This window comes from Balaenoptera musculus, chromosome 6 (genome assembly GCF_009873245.2).
Source record: "Balaenoptera musculus isolate JJ_BM4_2016_0621 chromosome 6, mBalMus1.pri.v3, whole genome shotgun sequence".
NCBI lineage: Eukaryota > Metazoa > Chordata > Mammalia > Artiodactyla > Balaenopteridae > Balaenoptera > Balaenoptera musculus.
Genome location: NC_045790.1, coordinates 25,481,453 through 25,503,155, shown reverse-complemented (window position 1 = coordinate 25,503,155; position 21,703 = coordinate 25,481,453). Strand labels below are relative to the sequence as shown.

The 21,703-nt window shown below is 40.3% G+C and overlaps 1 protein-coding gene and 1 long non-coding RNA gene across 8 annotated transcripts in view; one reads left to right on the top strand and one right to left on the bottom strand.

Annotated features, from left to right (window-relative positions):
- The first annotated feature begins 1,340 nt into the window (after positions 1-1,340).
- LOC118897241 lies at positions 1,341-20,797 on the top strand. Of its 7 annotated transcripts, XR_005020384.1 has the most exons (5): positions 1,515-1,713; positions 4,803-4,892; positions 8,329-8,457; positions 18,781-18,860; positions 20,712-20,797. It is a non-coding gene; the product is annotated as an uncharacterized LOC118897241 (long non-coding RNA). The 7 variants fall into 7 exon arrangements; XR_005020385.1 differs by lacking the exons at positions 1,515-1,713; positions 4,803-4,892 and adding an exon at positions 1,341-1,503 and having other exon boundaries at positions 8,337-8,457; XR_005020381.1 differs by lacking the exons at positions 1,515-1,713; positions 4,803-4,892 and adding an exon at positions 1,341-1,503.
- ZNF169 (zinc finger protein 169) overlaps positions 18,867-21,703 on the bottom strand; it is a 44,575-nt gene continuing 41,738 nt past the window's right edge. Inside the window, exon 5 of the mRNA XM_036856261.1 lies at positions 18,867-21,023. Within this exon, the coding sequence (XP_036712156.1) occupies positions 19,480-21,023 (1,544 nt within the window). The 3' untranslated portion in view covers positions 18,867-19,479. The remainder of the gene's footprint in view (positions 21,024-21,703) is intronic.

Here is a 21,703-nt window from a genome sequence, read left to right as displayed (position 1 = left end):
CATGGTGGACAGAAAAAATACTTAGTATAATTCAGTCTTGCTAATTTTATTAAGACTTGTTTTGTGACCTAATATGTGATCTAGGAGAAAGTTCCATGTATAGTTGAGAATAATATCTAACTGTTGGGTGGAATTTCCTATATATGGCTCTTAGGTCCATTTGGTTTATAATGTTGTTGAAAGTTACCTGTTTCTTTATTGATTTTACGTCTGTATGTTCTATCCATTACTGAAAATGTTCTTGTGACACTTCAAAAATTCGTATCAGGGATCTCTCATTGACTCCATGCTGGCCCACAGTGAAGCTAAAAGTAGTATTTCCTCCAGGCATTCTTTTTCTTTAAGCTACAATGCAAAGAGACAGAATGACAGGTGTTTCCCTTCAATTACTTAGAGTTTGACACTCCCTCCTTTTGTTTCTGTTCTATTTTTTTTTAAATATTTATTTATTTGGCTGCACCAGGTCTCAGTTGTGGCAGGCGGGATCTTTGTTGCGGCATGTGCAATCTAGTTCCCTGATCAGGGTTCAAACCCAGTCCCCCTGCATTGGGAATGCGGAGTCTTTTTTTTTTTTTTTTTAATTGGAGTATATTTGCTTTACAGTGTTGTGTTAGTTTCTGTTGTACAGGAAAGTGAATCAGATATACATATACATATATCCCCTCTTTATTGGATTTCCTTCCCATTAAGGTCACCACACAGCCCTGAGTAGAGTTCCCTGTGCTATACAGTAGGCTCTCATTAGTTATCTATTTTATACATAGTATCAATAGTGTATATATGTCAATCCCAGTCTCCCAATTCATCCCACACCCCCTTTCCCCCTTGGTATCCATGCATCTGTTCTCTACATCTGTGCCTCTATTTCTGCTTTGTAAATAAGATCGTCTATGCCAATTTTTTCAGATTCCAAATATATGCGTTAATATATGATATTTGTTTTTCTCTTTCTGACTTACTTCACTATGTATGACAGTCTCTAGGTCCATCCACATCTCTACAAATGACCCAATTTTGTTGCTTTTTATGGCTAATATTCCACTGTATATATGTACCATATCATCTTTATCCATTCCTCTGCTGATGGTTGTTTCTATGTCCTGGCTATTGTGAATAGGGCTGCTGTGAACATTGGGGTGCACTTGTCTCTTCTTCCTCTTTAAGCTACAATGCAAAGAAACAGAAGAACAGGTGTTTCCCTTTAATTACTTAGAGTTTGACACCGCCCCCCCCCCTTTGTTTCTGTTCTGAACACTGGCCACAAAATAGTTACAGTTTGACACAATACTTGCCAATGAAATACCACCTGAGAGATCCTGAGAACGTACTTGTTTTCCTGATCCAGCATGGCTCCTTCCAACTTTTGTTGTCCTTTATAGGTCAATCATACACACTTGAAAGCAAAATAACACTTTCCAAAGATGATGTGGCAGGGTGATAAAACTTACCTGGGTCCTTCATCACATCATTGAGCTGTCTCTCCAACCCTGGATTTCTTATTAGGTGAGAAGAATAAACTGCAATATATTTAAGCCACTGCCATATACTTTCCTGTATTCTTGGTAAAGAATGACCCACCTGGAAATGGCATTTCGAGGTGCAGACCCCAATATTTAAAATTGGCTGAATGGGGGTAGAAGAGAATATTCAGTTCTTCCAGGCAAGAAAATTATAGATCTTTATTACAAGGTGATGAAAATGTGTGATCAACAGGTACGTACTTATCCTGGGACACAAAATATAAGGTAAGGAGAAATGATAAAAGAAAAAAAATCTAGAATTTTAACTTGGGTGTGTTATCTTTTGCTACTTTCTATGCAGTCCTCAAAGGCAGGGGTGATTTCAGATTTTAGCCAACCATTCTGCTTAAGACATGGAAGAATGAAATATAGCTTTGCTAAGAGAACATTCTCTAACTGCAGGCTGTAATGTATACTGACTCAAAGAGTCATGATTTGGAGTTCTGTGAGTTGAAATAATAACAGCTAACATTTATATGATACTCCCTACATGCTAAACACTGTTGTAAGCACTTTACATTTATTAACATATTTAATCCTCACAACAGCCCTGTGAGATGGGTGCCATTATCTGCAACATCCTTCCCCTATTGACAGATTTCTAAATGGAGGCCCATAGAGGTTAACTACCTTGTTCCTAAGATCACACATATAAACTAGGATTTGAACCCTGGTTATCTGGCTTCAAATTCCATGATCTCCAAACCTACCCTATAGCACTTCTCTTCCCCAAACTGAAAAGATTACAGAGTGGCTACTACCCATATTTACAGGGTATAAGAAGAGAACGCCCAGCCATTCTTAAGCGAACACCTGGGACTGTTCATAATTACCTCAAGGCAATTCAGTTAAGGGAAGAGGGGATGAATCATAGAGGCCAGCTGATAAATGCAAAATCTTAACAGGCTTAAAAATGTTTAGAAAAAAACAGTTGATGACTGTTACATGTGGGATGCACCAGAAACACAACTGGGATCTGCAACATGAGTTTAATGAGTTTAACTGTGGTCACATCTGGCTTGATGTGAGGATGCTGAGAGCCTTGTGAGGGAGAAAAGTTTACCCCATGCTGCTACAGAGACCACACACTCTGAATTCTCCTGTAAGGGAGATTGGGGTTCATCATCTCCTCTACAGCAGCAGTGGCACTAAGCTACAGCTGCCTAATGCCATAGTTCTTGGTTACTATTTTTTCAGGACTTCTGCAATGCTAGTGGTTGCACTGTCCGGTGCCTCCACTTCCTCATCAGCAGTCACTGCTGAAGCATACCAGGGATTAGGAATACTCCATCTAACACTACACGTGGGGTCATCCTTGACTCTAGCTAAAAGGTGATTCATCTCTACAATCTCATCTGCTTCTTAGGACTACTGCCAGGACCAACTGCATTAGGTCAGGCTCACCAGAAGCAAAACTTCAATCGGGACACATGGGACAATGATTGAGAGAATGCTCTCATAAACAGGGGAGTGGGGAAGACAGGATAGGGCAGGGGGAAAAAACAAAGCAAAGATGTGATCTGGAAAGTAACATCAGCTTGGTCCCCAAGGGACCTCTGGAACATGAATGGCAAACAGAGTTGGTCCCCCTGGAGACAGGAGGGCTGTATTTGACACCCTCACCTGCACCACCAGTCACTAGTTTCTGGCTGATACCACAGACGGGTGAGTTACTGAGTGAGGCAGTATGTGCCTAGTTAGGGGCAATTCCCTGAGAAGGCGGCAGCTGTGAACCATTAGTACCGACACTCACAGCCACCAGGGAAGAGGTGCCCCACCCCAGTGAAGGCACCTACCGGCCTCCAAGAGCCTCCACTACAGAGATTTAAAAGGAAGGACAAAAACCAGTGGAGCTCAAAGAACTTTAGGGGTAGGGCCAAGGGGCAAGCACTATCTCAAAGTTAGCCTAAGCTCCCCATTCTCAGTCCCCACTGTGGACCTGGGCCTCTCATGAACAGGAAAGGTCCAGCCCCTGCAGCCATTGGAGTAAGAGATTCATGGTCTAAAAGCATAAATGAGTACCCAATTCTTTTTCCAAAGACTCATATAACACTCTATGTGGGAAACCCTATATCCTGGAGCCACATGTCCCTTTGTGCCACTTCTTGTCCTCCTGGACCATTTCTTCTGAGAGGCCTTTGCACACTTCAGTCTGGTTCCTTCTGGGATGGAACAGGGATACAGGGAAGGATGAGTGCTGATTCCAAACCCCCACCCTCCTGGGAGACCCAGGAAGGAATAAACAGTGGCTTGGTGAGGAAACCCAGAAGCTTCCTAAGTAGGCTGAAAAGACAGACCCTTTACCTGTGCTTGGCTGGGCCCAACCATAGGCCAGGCCTTACACTGCCTCTAAGAGATTGTGTGGACTTAGTAGAAAACAATTTTTTCCTTTCTTTCTACCATTTGAAAAGAGTAGTTGACTGGGTTTTTGTTCGTTTGTTTCCATATGGAAGAGAATCAGCACCATAGTTACTTAGAATAAGGAGGTGCCATTTGCTCTGTTTTGACCCCAGAACACAACACATCCCACACACACTAGTACACACATGCATGTGTGCACATGCACAACTTCCCTGTGGCTTTAGCTCTGGCTCTGGGAGATGCAGCTAAGGCCAAGAGGCTTTATTGGAAACATGGTAATTATAAGGCCCTGGTCCCCATCTCCAGGTAGTCCCAAGCTATCCCCACCAAAGCTGACCCAGGGTCATCTCAAGGTCTAGACACTGCCAGTCGAGCTGTTGGAGCCAGTGACCTGTCTATTCTTCTTCCATCTATCCACTCAAGATTTTCTAATTTCCTAAAACTGAAAACTCTTTCCTTTTTTCCATGGAAATCCCCCTGAGCCAACAAAGCCTTCGGGCCTAGGGAAATCGACCCTGCATGATCACTCAGTGCCTGAGGCAAAGGGATATGGCCAGTCCTGGGCGGAGCATTGTCAAGAGTTGGGACATTGGGGCACTGGGGATTAGAGTGAGGGAGCAGGGCTAAAGAGACAGTGCCCTGGATGGATATAAAGCTGGGTGCTCCAGATCTTCAGTCCATGACTAGAGGACGAGGGAGGGTGTGGCTGAAGGTCCTGAATCCTGGGGCTGGATCACTGGCACATAAGCATAGCGAACAGGATGGGGCCAAGGGTTGCAGGGCTTGGGGGGTGTGGGTGGATGCCCTTCACTGGCATTGTGGGAAGCTGAGTGTGTGGCTCGGGGCTCTCGTTCAGCTGTTGGAGGACTTAGGAAGGCTTGAGAATGAAGGCCATTATAATATTGCTCTCCCTTCCCACAGAAACAGAGTCCAGAACAAAAAGACACTGACTCCTCCCATGTCTCCCAAGAGGCTGAATACCATGGGGTTCTCAACATTTGAGTGAATGAGGTATAGCTGTCGAAAGAAGTGGAGAGAGATCCATGTGGGAAATGAATTGGAAGGTGTTTCCCCCATCTTAGACAAGTATTTCCTAGAGGATTATGCGCTGGATTCTCTATCACGATGTGTGGACTTGGCAGTAAAACACAAAGACATAGTCTAGGCCTGCAACCCCTTAAAGGATTTTGGTTCCTGGTGACCCCAATCAATACAAGACCTGCTTTTCACAGTGTTTTTTTTTTAACTGTTGTAAATGGAAAAATTTCCACCTAAAATAGTTCTAGCAGATGTCAAATTTGTATGCCTTCTTCCATTTCCTTGCTTCTGTCCACCTGAAGCTGATGAAAAATACCATGAACCTTAAACTCAGTATACCAGGCCTTTCCAGACCTACCTGATTCTTTCTTCATCAATCAAAAATGAGATGTATTTTATGAACCGTCTATAACACTGGGCAGCAAACTACAGCCAACCAGGTGTTTTGTAAATAAAGGTCTATTAGACCACAGCCACACTCTGTCTTCATGTTGTGTCTATGGCAGCTTTCACATACAACAACAAAGGTGAGTAGTTGCAACACAGAACATAAAGGCTACAAAGACTAAAATATTTACGACCTGACCCTTTTACAGAAAATTACTCATTCCATCTGGTCTAAGAGTTAGCTTTCAATACTAACAAGAATAGCTACCATGAAACCCCTTCCTAACACTTAAAAGCCCCTCAGCAAACTATTCACTAAATTTAGTTTGTTCTGTGTGTGCGTGTGTGTGTGCGTGTGTGTGTGTTGCTAGACCTAGAAGCTCCTGTAAAATGGCCTTGATAATCACTCACAAGTGCTGACCCTGCTGGACTTTCACTGTGAAAGTGAACATCCTTTCAGTCAGGGGTCCCACCATGGTTGGTCTCTAGTTCAGCTCATTGAACTATCCGTCAGTTTATTTTGTTAAGTTAGGCTGTCCACATTTTCAAAACTCGTGGCAGGTATGTACATTTCTGGCCTGCAGTTTCCAAGAAATACTTTGTTGTAATTCTAAAGTTCTGACAGCTGAGCTTTCAGTATTGCACTACTGTCTACTTGTCTGTGATTCATCTGTGACGGGGAGAGAAAAGCAGCCACTGCCTTCTCCTTGGCCTGTTTATACTCCCGGCTAGGCATGAAGTCTAAGGCCAGTGGTAAACGACACATCATTACAGGTGTGCCATTCGGTATCTTCTGTATAAAATATGGTGAATGATTTAAATACAGTTAACGCTGCCCTTATGGGAGCCATAGCCTCTAATAAGACTGTTCATTCATCATAATTTTTGTGCCTATCTAGTAATGTGGCAAATTTTAACTAAGCGTGCTTAAGGGGACTTACCTGGTGATGCAGTGGTTAAGAATCCACCTGCCAATGCAGGGGACACGGGTTCGATCCCTGGTCCAGGAAGATCCCACATGCTGTGGAGCAACTAAGCCCATGTGCCACAACTACTGAGCCTGCATGCTACAACTGCTGAAGCATGCGCACCTAGAGACCGTGCTCCTCAGCAAGACAAGCCACTGCAATGAGACGCCCGTGCACTGCAACAAAGAGTAGCCCCCACTCGCCACAACTAGAGAAAGCCCATGCACAGGAATAAACACCCAACACAGCCAAAAATAAATAAATAAATTTAAAAATAAATAAAAAATAAAACCATGTTGTTGCTATTAAATAAATAAATAAATAAATAAAAGTGATTAAGAATTACAAAGTCCACTTTGGGAAACCCTAAACCTTAACATGGTTTTGAACACCCAGAATTCCTCAATAAAAGGAAAAGTAAAAAATAAAATGTTACTATAGTAATGCTTTTCAGTTAATCATAAAAATTTTCAGGACATAGAGAAGAATTAATCAGTTGGTAAATTCTTTTATAATCTACAGCTGCTCTTGTGCCAATTGATTTTTCAGACCAATAAGTACTTCAATAATTATACATGAACTCAAATGTTCCAAAGGAAAAAGAAGAAAATCCATGTCTAATGGCTCCTTAAACAAATTTTTCCTTCTGCATCTGCAGTTCTGAGGAATAAAAGTATAGCAGTGAGTTAAATGAATGACCATAGACAGTGAATTACAACAGAAGAAAGAATGCTATAAATTTACTGCTTTAAAACAATTTAAAGAATTTTAAGACTTGGTCCATAAATGTAAAAGGGAAGACATTTTTAATATTAGACAACTTTCATAATATATTGTCTCCACGATTTTATCACAATATACAAGTAATGTTAGCATAATATACTTTATATAAATCTGTCATAGTTTCTCACAAAAAGCCTAATTAATCGAAATATCTTCAATTTCCTATGTATGTTGTTTTGGTCAAATAAAACAAAAAAATAAATTTAAGATAAAAATATAAACATGCATTCAAACTAGTCAGAAAACCAGTGGTTTAGTGATTTGTAGACAGTGCAACATATCATCTGAACCTATAGAGCTACTTTACAGAAAGTCTATGTAAATTTTAAAAATGTGTTCCTTGAAGATTTTAACATCAAGATTGACACATTGGTCTTTAAAAATTTTTTTGAATTTAACATGCAAGATCTTTTACTGAAACCTTGAAAATCACTAATGAACATGTTTTGGCTAAAGTTTCCTATGGAAATCAGAATTTTAAAATTGAGTAAACAAACATACTTATTTACCATGCAATAATTTTACTTCTATTCTTTCCTACAAATATCAGGGGTCAGCAAACGTAGAAGACCACACAGTAAATATTTTAGCCTTTAAAGACTATACCATTTCTGCTGCAAATAATCAACTCTGGTGTTGTAGTATGAAAGCAGCCATAGACAACAAACAAACAGGTGAGACCCTGTAAGAACAAAACTGTATTTACAAAAACAGGTAGTGGGCCAGACTGGACCCACAGGCAGGCACATGCCAACCCCTATATGCATAATCTTTCATCTTTAAAGGCTTAAACTCTGAAATTTACAGTATCAAGGTAGAATTTACATTATCTTAATATAAGATAATTTTGTAATTATGTAATTTTTTTCACGATTGAAAATTAAAGCTTTAATTATCCTACACTATATGCATGATTATCGAATGTCTACATACATACATACACTGGAATGACGATGCTAAGAAGAAAAAAAGTTTAATATGGAAAAAGGGGGGACATGAAAACTATGACTTTATGTACACTAGCTGTTCATCATATGAAGAAATAAATAAATATTGTTGGCTTTTGTATACTCAGGAAAAACAAGCTTAATTTTGCCTGACTTACAAGAATACTTTCAATTTCCAAGAGTCCTTTTGTGCTTTGAATCTTCCTATAACCATACTCCTCAGGCTTTTTTCTTTTTTTTTAGGTTTTATTATATTCTACTTTGTAACGGCTGTGTTCCCAAACTATGAAGTACAATTTCAGCGATATACTACTATTGGCTTAGTTTTGCAGGATGAAGAACAGGAGACATAATGTCAAAATGATGGAAAACATCAAATTAACTGAAGTTTATTGGAGGGTCCTCTCATACCCATGTTCAAGAAAGGCAACTGATGTATGTTGTCGTGAAATGGTAAGTAAGCCACCACCTGCTGGGGCAGGGGGCAATGGTCAGAACATTCTGGCACACAACTGTTTAGTTACAAAGGGTCTCCATGTGTCTTCAGAATCTCTCAGGGTGATGACCTGTCTGCTTCCTGCTAGCTGAATTCTATATGCTCCTATCCTAACTTCAAACACTCCTTAGATTTGCACAACCATACCAGCTATAAGATTACAATCAGTAGCCCATAGATTGTGGAGACAGCTCATTTGTGGAGAGAGAATTTCATTTGCTATCATCTATCTACATCCTTGAAATTTCCCTTAAGGATAATTCATAAACCTAACAAAAATCTCACCACCACCACCCATTTCTTTTCCTGCTCTTTCCCACAAATAAAAGAACATGGGACTAAAGAAGGTAAGGGAGGAGAGCGGGGGAGAGAGAGAGAGAAGCAGCAAACTCATAAGGCCCTAGAATATTACCTTGAAGCCAAAGCAGGCCATAGTGCATTCATATGCAGAGGGAGATAAAGTAATGAGGGCTTCCATAAGAGAAAGGAGGGGAAAAAGAGGGAAAGGATAGAAATATAAAGCGTAGTAGTCAGTGTTCTCCAGAGAAATGCAACCAACAGGATGTGTATATAGAGAAGAATTGATTCATTTTAAGGAACTTCACTCGATTTTGGAGGCATGGTGAAACCAAAATCTGACGGGAGAGGCCTGCAAGCCTGGAAACTCAGGAAAGAGTTGTGGTTTGAGTCCAAAGGCAGACTTCTGGCAAAATTCCTTGTTGCTTGGGGAAGATGAGTCTTTGTTCTATTATGCCTTCAACTGATTTGATGAAGCCCACCCATATCCTAGAGGGTAAACTGCTTTACTCAAAGTCCAACAATTGAAATGTTAATCTCCTACAAAACATACCTTCACAGAAACATCCAGAGTGTTTAATCACATATCTGGGCACTGTGCGCCAGCCTAGATGACACGTAAAATTAACCATTAGTGGTGAGGAGAAAGGCCTGTGCATTGGGAGACAGGAAGAATCTTTTCTTTCTTTCTGATTACTCTATTCCATCGTGCATTCCTACAACGTAGCAGGAATACGTGAGTTCCAACTAACTCAAATACTGTAAAATTCATAAAAGAAAAAAGGCCTAAAATGTGTCCTAAAAATTCTTCTCTAACCCTAATGGGATGTAGTATGTGCAAGATTAGAGCAGGAGCCTCTACAGAGTTTTTATGGCTTAAAATTTACCTTGGTTCTCTTTTAAAAATAAAACTTTAGTTTTACATTTATACATATTTCATATTTCATACAATTGTAAGAAATAAAATAGAGATCCTGTGTACCCTTCATGGTGTTCTCCAGTGGCAACATGTTGCAAAACTATAGTACAAGTATTTAACAAAAATATTCACATTGATACAATCCATTAATCATATTCAGGTTTCCAAGTTTCACATATATGAATTTGTGTGTGCATGTGTATATTTACCTCATGCAATTTTACCACATGCATATGTCCATTTTTCACCACTAAATACACAAGAGAGTTTCATTACCACAGAGATCCCTCATGTTGCCCTTTTAGTCACACCCACCTCTCTCCTGTCCCCCTAACCTCACCTTTAACTCATGTTAACCATTACTATTTTCTTCATAATTTTTTCACTTTAAGAAATATTATAGAAATGGAATCATATAGTATGTAACCTACTGGGATTGGCTTTTTTCACTCAGCGTAATTTTCTGGAAATTCATCCAGGTTGTTGCTTTTATCAATAGTTTGCTCTTTTTCATTGTTGAGTTCCTAATATTGAACCAGCCTAGGATATGTGGAATTAATTCTACTGGGTCATAAGGTATCATGCTATTTATACATGGTTTGATTTAATTTGCTAATTTTTTTGAGAATTCTTGCTTGTATCTTCATGAGAGATACTGGTATGTGCTTTTACAGTTTTGTACTTTGTCTGCTTTTGGCATCCAGGTACAACGGCCTCATAAAATAAATTAGGAAATGTTCCCTCTTCTGTTTTCTGGAAGAGACTGTATAAAATTAATCCTTCTTCAAATGTTTTGTAGAATACTCCAGTGAAATCATCTGGGCCTGGATATTTCTCTTTCAGGAATTTTTAAATTATAAATTCAGTTTCCTTAGTGGTTATGTAACTATTCAGATAATCTATTTTATCTAGAATTTTGGAATGTGGTTTTTGAGGAATTATTCCATTTTCTCTAGACACAGAATACGTGAGTATAGTAAAACTGTTCATAGTAATTCCTTATTACCCTTTTAATGGCTACAGGATCTATGGTGATATCCCATTTCATTCTTGATACTGATGATTTGTATCTTCTCTCTTATTTTTGTCATAACTATAAGAGATTCATCAACTTTATTTTCCGTTTTGAAGAACCAACTTTTTGTTTCCTTACCTCTTGTTTTTCTGTATGAATGATATTGATTTGTTTTTATCTCTATTATTTCCATCCATCTGCTTCCTTTAGGTTTATTTTAAGCCACTTTTTCAAGTTTCTGCAGGTGTGAATTTAAACTACTGATTTGAAACATTTCTTAATGTATAATGTGAGCATTTAGTGCTATATATTTCCCCTCTCATCCTGGCTTTAGCAGCATTCTACAAGTTTGATATGTTGTATTTTCATTCAGTGCTATGTCTTTTTAAATTATTTCCTTTGAAATGACTTCCTGTTTGACCCATGGTTTATTACTGTGTTGTTAAATTTCAGAGTCTTTGGAGGTTCTCCTGTTGTCTGTTGTTTATATCTAGTTTGATTCCATTGTGGTTAAAGAATATACCCTTTCATTTAAATTTGTTGAAGTGTGTTTTATGGCCCAGGATATGGACTGTCTTGGTGAATGTTTCATGGGTGCTGGAAAAACAAACATGTATTCTGCTGTTCTTGGGTGGAATGATATACATATGTGTGTGTGTGTGTGTATAAATTAGATCCTGGTGTTTGATTATGGTGTTCAGGTCTACTACATCCTTGGATTTTTGTTCCAGTAGTTCTGTCAGTTGATAGAACAATACCAACAATTGTCAATAGTAATGAATTTTCTCAATTTCTCTTTCTGCTCTATCAGTTTTTGCTTCATGCATTCTGTCATTTGGTCCATATACATATAGGAATGTTATATCTTCCTGGTGGATTGATTTATGATTATTAAGTAATGTCCCTTGTTGTCTCTAATAAATTTCTTTGCTCTGAAATCTACTTTAGTATACTACTGATTTTTAAAATTGACTGCATGATATGTCTTTTTCCACCCTTTTGCTTTCAGTCTACCTATGTCATTGACTTTGATAAACAGCATATAGTTATGATTTTTAATCCACCCTCACAATCTCTCTTTTGAATGGTGTAATGAGAACTGTTACTTGCTGATATGTTAGTGCTTAAGTTAGCCATTTTATTATTTATTTTACATTTGTTTCCTCTGGTTCTCATTTTTCTGTTACTTGTTTCTTGTTTTTCTGTGGGTTATTTGATTATTATTTAGGATTCCATTTGGATTCATTCTTAATGTTTTTTAGTGCATTTCTTTGTAGTTTTCTTAGTGGTTGCTCTGAGTATTACAGTATACATACATGCCTTTTCACGGTATATTACCACTTGTAGTTAAGTGTGAAAACATTACTTTCATTTAGGTCCCTTTATCTTTCCCATTTTTAAATATCATTTTCTAGAGTACCAGTATTAATAATTTTTGCTTCAGTCATCACATGTGATTTTAAAATCTTGTGGGTAGAAGGAAGATCTATTATATATACTCACATTTGTGTTCATTTTTTCTTCCTTCCTAATACTCCAGTATTTCTTTTTATCATTTACTTCCATTTGAAGAACTTCCTTTAGACATTGTTTAAGGGTAGGTCTGCTAGCAACAAATTCTTTTAGTTTTCGTTCATCTAAAAACATATTCATTGCACTTCATTACTAAAGAATAGTTTTGCCAGATGCGCATTCATCAGTTGACAGTATTTTCTTTCAGCACTTGAAGAAAAAGATTGTGCCATCTCCTTGTGAGCTCCAACGTTTCATATGGTATCTGCTGTCATCTGAATTGGTGTGTTCCCCTCTCCCCCATGGGTAATGAGTCATTTCTTTCTGGCTGCTTTCAATATTTTTTTTGTTTTTAGTTTTCATAATTTTAAATATGATGTCTTAGTGTGGATACATTAGGATTTACTTAATAGTCACTTGGCTTCTTGAATCTGCACACTTAGGTCTTTACCAAATATGGGAAGTTTTCAGCCATTATTTCTTTAAATATTTTTTCAGTCCCATTCTCTCTTTCTGGGACTCTGATAACATAAATATTAGCTTTTTTATCCTTGTCCCAGAGATTCTTTTTTTATCCCACTCTATTTACTCTCTCTTGTTCAGATTTGCTAAGTTCTATTGACCTGTCCTCAAATTCTCTGATTCCATTTTCTGTCATATCAACTCTACCATCGACCCACTCCAATGAGTTTTAAATTTTCTAATTTTTAGTTGTATCATTTCCACCTCACTTTTTGTATACCTTCTTTTTGTTGAAATTTTGTACTTTTCCCTTCGTTTCATTGTTTCAAGAGAACTTACAATTGCTTGAAGCATTTTGATGATGGCTGCTTTACTGTCCCATCTCAGTATTGGTGTCAGGTGACTGTCTTTTCTAATTTGTGATTCCTGGTTCTTGGTATGATGGGTAATTTTCTTTTGTATCCTGAACATTTAGCTATGATGTTAAGGGACTCTGCATCTTATTTAAATCTTTCATTTTAGCAGGAAGTCACTCTGTCTTTAGGTTTGGCCCCCAGGTCCTGGCCTAGCGCTATGGGCTGTGTTTGTTCCAATGACAGTTTTCAAAACTCTTGTGATACTATGAATGTGTTTGGTTTATTTGGTAACACTGTTGCTCCTCCCTGCTGGTGTTTTTGCAGAGTGTGGATGGAGCTTCCCAAAACAGGTTTCTTTGTGTCTCTTGATAAGGGACGCTGTGGCCCAAAATAGGAAAAGTTTCACTGGCTGAGCCACTGATGTATCAGGGTCCCCCTTCCCAGTGTCTCCTGGCCACCTGGTATCTGTCAGTAGGGGAGGAGAATCTCTTCCTCTGCTGAGCAATTTAAGGTGGGGGAGAGGGGACATGTCCTTGCTGGTGCTGCCTAGCTGCCAGGTGTCTTGCATGTAGATGGGGAGTCTCAGGTATGTGGGGATAAAGAACACTTTGTGGGACAGTTATTTCTTTGGCAGAATTGCCCTGGCTGCTACCAGCCAACTATCTAGTGTCCCTAGGTGAGGGGAGGGGAGTGTCAGTCCTGTAAGAAAAGAGAGCACCTCCCTTCACCATTTACTTTTATCAGGGGTCCTAATTGATACCACCTGCTGGTGCTGCTGGGCTCACCTGGTGTTGTCAGCAGGACTTCCATTCCATCCAGGGAGAAATGAGCCTATTTGGGCTGTCTTTTGCTAGTTTGGGATCCAGGAAATACTGGGCCACTTTCTTCTATAGGATGGGGGAGTGTAAGAAGCACTGTCACTATGTTGTTATTCTAGTCACAAGGTCCATTCTCCAGGAAGTAGAGCTTAATTGCCCTCCCTAGGAGTATGAGCTACACTTACTAATTACTTTTAACGAACAGGGTATGCAAAGAGAAAAATGGTTGATTTTGTAGTGGAGAAACCTGTCCAACACTACCTTTATCAAGTGATCAAGGTTAACATCACCAGGATTAAATCATGTTGGCATCATGTACCCCTTGATATGGTACACTTCACTTCTGTGGTATTCTTGCAAAAAGTCCATGATGCAAGTCTAATGAGAAAACTTCAGACAATCCCAAATTGAGGGGCATTCAATAAAATAGCTGACTAGCTCTTTTCAAGTGTCAAGGTCATGAAAGACAGAAACAGTGAAACTGTCACAGATTTGAGGAGACTAAAGAAACATGATGACTAAATGCAGTGTCAGATCCTAGACTGGATCCTAGATCATAAAAAGGACAATAGTGGAAAATCTGAATACAGTGTGCAGTTCCTAATAGTGATGTCCCAATATTACTTTCTTAGCTTTAATAAATGTACTGATTATATAAGCTGTTGATATTAGGAGGAAAAAGTGAAGTTACCAGTTGCCATTGGCATTCTACTGTAAGCAATAGACTTCATTGACTTATATATTTATTGTTATAGACTTGTAAGTTTCTCTTTTTCTTCCCAGTGGTTTATAAGTGTACTCAAGTAGTTTGGTGCTCAAATCATCCCAGATTTGGCCAGTGGGTGGGAATCCCTTCAAACTACCTCCCCAGTCCTAGTGTCATCCTCCAACATGTTTTTAAGCACATTTTTACTTTCTGGATCCAGAATCATCTTGTACTTACCCTGTCCTAACCCTGGAAGCAGCCAGTAAGCCAAGAAGCCAGGGTTTCCACTAATGGAAAATGGTGTTAGAGACTAAGATCTGGATGCTAGATGTGCTCACTGCTACTGGAGCATTCTTCCTGGACTTTTCAGGGGACATAGAAAATACATGTGTGTATACACACATATACGAATATATATGCATACAAATATGCATGGGCACATAAGCATGTACAGACACACGTATACAAATCTAACCAAATCTTAAGTTCACACCAATACTTCCAATTCCTGCTCATTCTCTTGGGATTCTTCCCTGCTTTGTCCCATTCCATATTTGTATGACTTTTCTTCCACAGTGAGAACCCTGGCTCCCAACAACATAGACACATGTACTCATTTGCTCAATCCTATAATGCATCCAAAACAGTTTCAAAACTGCTTCACCATACTGTTATAAGAAACAAACCTACTAAAGAGCTTAAGATTTGTTTGTAATTCTAACACACATATAAAAATAAACTGCCCAAGACTGAGGATATATAGTCAAATACTATGTTCATTATTTTTCCTTCTTTCTGACACAAGAGGTAACAAACTATATATGCTTTTTTCCCTTTGCTCTTTTCACTTAATAACATTTCCTCCATAATATTTCATTAATATCTTCTTTCTCAGACTTTTTCTCACATGCGTTTTACTCCATTGTGTATATGCTGCAGTTGGTAGAGCTTCCTATGCTTAAACATTCAAGCCATTTTCAATATTTTGCAACTGTAAATAATGCTGTGAAAAAGAACCATGTGCATGTGTATATTCATAAAATTGCAAGTGACTCTTTAGATTCTTAGAAGTGTGCTTGCTGTGTCAATAGGTATGTATGTATATACAGTTTAAATATTGCCCAGTTCCCCTCTAAAAGGCTTCTACCATTCTGCATTCCCACCAACAATGTAGTAAAATGTCTATTTCCTAACAGCCTCACAAATAACAGAGTACTGTCAAGCTTTTGAATTTTTGTCAAGCTGATGAGTGAGAAATGGTATCTCAGTGTAGTTATAATCTGCATTTCTCATATCATGAGTGAAGTTGAACATCTTTTCATTTCTTTATACCTCTTTTGGTAAACTGATCATGTCTTTTATCCATTTTTCTATAGGACATCTGGTATTTTCCTCTTGATTTTTAAAAGTTCTTATAAAGTTGGGATATTAACCCTTGAACTGTGAAAGATGTTGATTTATATGTTGATATACTTTTCTTCCAATCATTTGTCTTTTGATGTTACTTATGGTATTTTTTTCCCATGTGAAAGGTTTCTGGTTTTTTTTGTTTTTGTTGTTTTTTTGTATACTATACTTTATTAATCTTTTATTGCCTCTGGACTTTAAGCCAGCAAAGCCATCTGGGCCTGGGAAAAATGACCCTGTAGTGACTGTTCAGTGCCCAAAGCAAGGGCACACAGCCAGTCACAGACTGGGTATTTTTCAGACTCTGGATATTAGAGAAATTAAGAAACAATGGTCAATGCCTGGATATAAAGCTGGGTACTCCAGTTCCTTAGCCCCTGACTGGAGGACTAGGGAGGGCTGTGACTGAAGGCCATGAGTCCTTGGGCTAAATCAGTGGCATGTATGCATAGCCAATGGGCCTTGGACTACAGGGATGGGTATTAATGGATGCCTTTCAATCAGCTGTTGGGGGTGGTGCTGAGTGTATGGCTTGGAGATCTCATATGGCTTTGGAGGACTCAAGAAGGGTAAAGATGAAGGCTATTATAATATTGCTCTCCCTCTACAGAACTAGAGTCCAGAACAAAATAGACAGTGAATTCTCATGTCTCCCAAGAGGTTGAATACCTTGGGGCTCTTGAGAGGTGAGTGAATAAGGTACATAACTAGGTGTGCAACTTTGTAAAGAAGCAGTTTATTAAAACAAACAGCCATAAAATATAGAGAAGGACTGCTGCTTAGAAAGTAAGTGATAGACCAACTAATGAACACTGAAAGAAAGCAACATTTTTCCTCTCCATTCCATTTCAGGAAAGCACAACATTTTTTAGTGATTTCTGCCACCTTCACACTCACAGGGAAAGAAAAGCAAAGGTCAGAACACACCTTTATGGCATTGTTGTTGGCCAGATATAAATTTGGGGTATCCAGAAGGCAGTGTTATGAACTGAATTCTCCCCCCCAGAAGTCATAGGTTGAAGCCCTAATCCCCCAGTATTTGGATGTAGGGCTTATAAGGAGGTAATTAAGATTAAATGGTGTAATCAACAACAACAAAAAAGGATTAAATGGTAGCATAAGGCTGGGGCCCTAATCCAATAGGGCTGGTGTCCTTGTAAGAGTAAGAGCCACCAGAGCTCACTCCCTCTCTCCAGCACATGTACATAAGAAAGCCTATGTGAGGATGCAGCAAGAAGGCAGCCATCTGCAAGCCAAGAAGAGAGATTTCAATAGAATATAACCCTGCTGACACCTTGATGTTGGACTTCCAGCTTCCAGAACTGAGAAAATAAATTTCTGTTGCGTAAGCCATCCAGCTTCTGGTTTTGTTATGGCAGCATTAGCAAAAGAATAGTTTTGGTACTGAGAGTTATATCTGAAACTATGGAATGGCTTTGGAAATGGCTGCTAGATAGAGGCTGGAAGAGGTCTGAGGCACTTGTTATAAAAAGCTTGGATTGCCTCGAACAGACTGTTGGTAGGAATACAGACATTACAGGTGATTATGGTGCAGTCTCAGATAGAAATGAGGAACATGATACTGGAAACTGGAGGAAAGACAGTCCTTGTTATAAAGTGGTAAAGAACCTGGCTTGTGTTCCAGTATTTTGTGGAAAGTGGAAATTGTGACACGAGTGACAAATATTTAGCTGAGGAGATTTCTAAGCAAGGTGTTGAAGGTGCAACCTGGTTTCTCCTTCCTCCTTGTAGTAAAATGTGGGAGTACAGAGATAAATTGAAGGAAATGTTAAGCAAAATTTTGAGAACCAGAATTTAGAGATTTGGAAAGTTCTCATCGTATCCATGTTGTAAAAAATGAGAAAGCATGTTCTGGAAAGAATACTGTGGTGTGGCTAGACAATGTTTAGGGGACTTCCTTGGTGGCGCAGTGGTTAAGAATCTGCCTGCCAATGCAGGGGACATGGGTCTGAGCCCTGGTCCAGCAAGATCCCACATGCCGTGGAGCAACTAAGCCTGTGTGCCACAACTACTGAGCTTGCACTCTAGAGCCTGTGAGCCACCACTACTGAGCTCTCATGCCACAATTACTGAAGCCCACGTGCCTAGAGCCCATGCTCCACAACAAGAGAAGCCACCTCAATAAGAAGCATGCGCAACACAACGAAGAGTAGCCCCCGCTCACTGCAACTTGAGAAAGTGCGCACGCAGCAAAGAAGACCCAACACAGCCAAAAATAAATAAATAAAATAAATAAATAAATAAATAAAGACAGAGAGGTAAGTTTGGAACCAATCAACCATCTCAGTAGAACTAAAGGTGACCTAGATGGGACAAAATGAAGGCAGGCTGTCAGATTTCTGGGATTCTACAAGAAGGGAGAATAGCGTTAACTATCTATCTGACTACAAACACATTATCCATCAAGAAGAGCAAAGAATGACCCCAAAGGTGAAACAGAGACCAGCAGGTCTGCAATTTCCAAAACAGGCCCAGAGAATAAAAGTCTGAGGAGCCGTATGGGTCTTCCATGGTTTCAGTGGGCCAGGTATCACTGCTGCCATCCCAGTGAGACCAGAAGGTGGGGCTGCCATCCCACTGGGACCAGAGGGTAGAGGACACAGCCAAAGATTATTCTCAAGCTTAAAAACTAACATAATTTGCCTTGCAAGGTTTTAAACTTGCTTGGGACCCAGCAATCCTTCTTTCCACTTTTAGAATGGGAATGTGAATTCTTTGCCTATCCCATCATTGTATTTTGGAAGCAAATAACTTCTCTGGTTCACAGGTTCACAGCTGGAAAGGAATTGTGCCAAAGGATGAAACGTACCTCTGGTCTCATCCACACTCAAGTTAGAAGAGATTTAGGTGAGATTTTGAATTTAGAGTTGATACTGGAATGGGTTAAGATGTTTGCAGCTGTTAAGATGGGGTGAATGTATTTTGTATGTGAAGAAAGTGAATCTGCAGTGTCCAGAGGGCTGAGTTGTTAAGACTGAATTGTTCCCCCAAATTCATACATTGAAGCCATAACCTACAATGTGACTTTTAAAGGTAAATATTATGAGGTCATAGGGTGGATCCCTAACCCAGTATGGCTGGTGTCCTCAGAAGAAGAGAGATACCAGGGAAGCACACACACAGAAAAAGGGCCATTCAGGACTCAGCAAGAATGCAATCATCTGCAACCCAAGGGGAGAGACTTCAGTAAAAACCAAACTGCCTACACATTGATCTTGGACTTCCAGTCTCAAGAACTTTGAAAAAACAAACTTCTGTTCTTTAAGCCACCACGTCTGTGGTATTTTGTTATGGCAGCCCTAGCAAATTAAAACACATTGCTAGTGCAGGAAGTAAACCATAAATCAACTATCTTAAGATCACTGAAAGAATGCAACACTTTTTTCCTCGACTGAATTTAAGGAAAGTGGAACATTTCCTAGTGATTTCTGCCATCTACACACTCATAGGGAAAAGAAAGGAAACGTCAAGAGAACAGCTCTTGTGGCAGGTGATGGCCAGGCTTGGTCCTCTTATGTCTGTGGAGGTGAGACTTCTGGCTAAAGCCACGACCACACTCCCTGCACACATATGGCTTCTCTCCTGAATGGGTCCGCTGGTGTCTGATGAGGGCTGACTTGAAGCCAAAGCCACGTCCACACTCATCACACACACATGGCTTTTCTCCTGAGTATGTCCTCTGGTCAGAGGTGAGGTGGGTCTTCTGACCAAGTCTTTGCTCACATACTCTGTACACATCAGCCTCCTCCCCTGAATGTGTCCTCTGGTGTCTGGTGAGGAGTGACTTGAAGCCAAAGGTACGTCCACACTCAGAGCACAGATAAGGCTTCTCCCCAGTATGCGTCCTCTGGTGTCTGATGAGGGTGACCTTCTGACCAAAACCACGCCCACACTCAGGGCACACATAAGGCTTCTCCCCTGTGTGTGTCCTCTGGTGGCCCATGAGGGAGACTTTCTGGCTAAAGCCACGCCCACACTCAGAGCACATGTAAGGCTTCTCCCCTGTGTGTGTCCTCTGGTGTCTGATGAGAGTGACCTTTTGGCGAAAGCTGTGCCCACACTCGGCACAAACATAAGGCTTCTCCCCTGAGTGTGTGACCTGATGACTGAGGAGCAGCGACTGCTGCCTGAAGCCACGCCCACACTCAAGGCACAAGAAGGGCCTCTCAGCCGAATGTGAGCTACGGTGTTGGAGGAGTGATGCCTTCTGGCAAAAGCCTCTTCCACACTCTGGACACACAAAAGGCTTCTCCTCCAAGTGTGTCCTCTGGTGCAGGATGAGGGCAATCTTCTGGCGAAAGCCTCGCCCGCACTCCTGACATACAAAGGGTCTCTCCCCAGAGTGTATCCTCTTATGGTTAGTTAGGGAGGATGTATACCTGAAGTGTCGCCCACACTCCCTACACATGTAGGGCTTCTCCCCTGAGTGTTTCCTCTGGTGTATGGTGAGGGAGGACTTCCGGCCAAAGCCTCGCCCACACTCCCTACAACTATAGGGCTTCTCCCCTGTGTGTGTCCTCTGGTGCTTGATGAGGTCTGACCTCTGGTAGAAGCTTCTGCCACATTCAGGGCACACATGAAGCTTCTGGGGGCTAAAGAGGCTTGACTTTGTGCTAAGTCCTAGTCTGTATTTTTCACATATGACTGCTCCAGATTCTGAGATGTCTGCCCCTGTCAACATTGCATCTGCCTCCTCAGGGATCATCTCCTCATCTATTCCTCCACCGCTGTTGCCTTCCTGGTCTACTGGCTGACCTTGAGATGGGCTGAAGAATGCCCTTGAAGTCCCACTCAGCTGCAGCCTCCCAAACACAGTGCAAGAGCCTTCTCTCTCTCCATCTTCTGCTTTGTCACTCGAGCAGCTTGGAGCTTCTAGTAGGAAGTGGCTTCCTGCAGATGAACCTGGGAAGATCTGAGGGGAGTGACCGCAGAGCACACATTGATGGAGGAACTGTGGACTGGAAAAACTCACCGGGCAGGAGAGATGGGGCTGGAATTCTGTTCCTGGTTCTGCTGGAGAGAAAGTGTCGGTCAGAATCACCACAGGTACCTTGTGGATGGTAACACTTGTCCAGCAGTCATTCCTCAGATGTTCCCACAACAAAGATTTCCTTCACAGACCTACCTTTCATCCCAGGGTGACACATTAATGTATATCCTTTTACAACACATAAAACCCACACAATGGGCCAGCTCTAAATATCAGCCCAGCTTAAATAGTTTTAAGAAAGCATCACAGGCAGCTCTAGCCCTATAAATTGCTGCCATTAGAGTTATACATCTGCCCCCAATACAATTATCTTACAAGCCACAGTCATTAACACTGATGTAAACAATATCTACAAATATATGTTTTTACTGAGAGTTAAACTACATAACTTATTACAAATTTCTTTAGGGACATTTCCTACAAGAAAGGATGGAGTCAAAAAAGGCAGTCACTCCACCTAGAGGCCCCATGGTGGAGGCAATAGAGAGGACAGGTCAGAGACCCATGTGGGAAATGAACTGGAAGGTGTTTCCCCCATCCTAAACAAGTATTTCCTAGAGCATTATGCAGTGGGTTCTCTATCTGGGAGTGTGAATTCAGCAGTAAAACACAAAAACATAGTCTAGGCCTGCAACCCCTTAAAGGATTTTGACTCCTCCAAGACCTGCTTTTCGCAGTGTTTTTTTTTTAACTGTTGTAA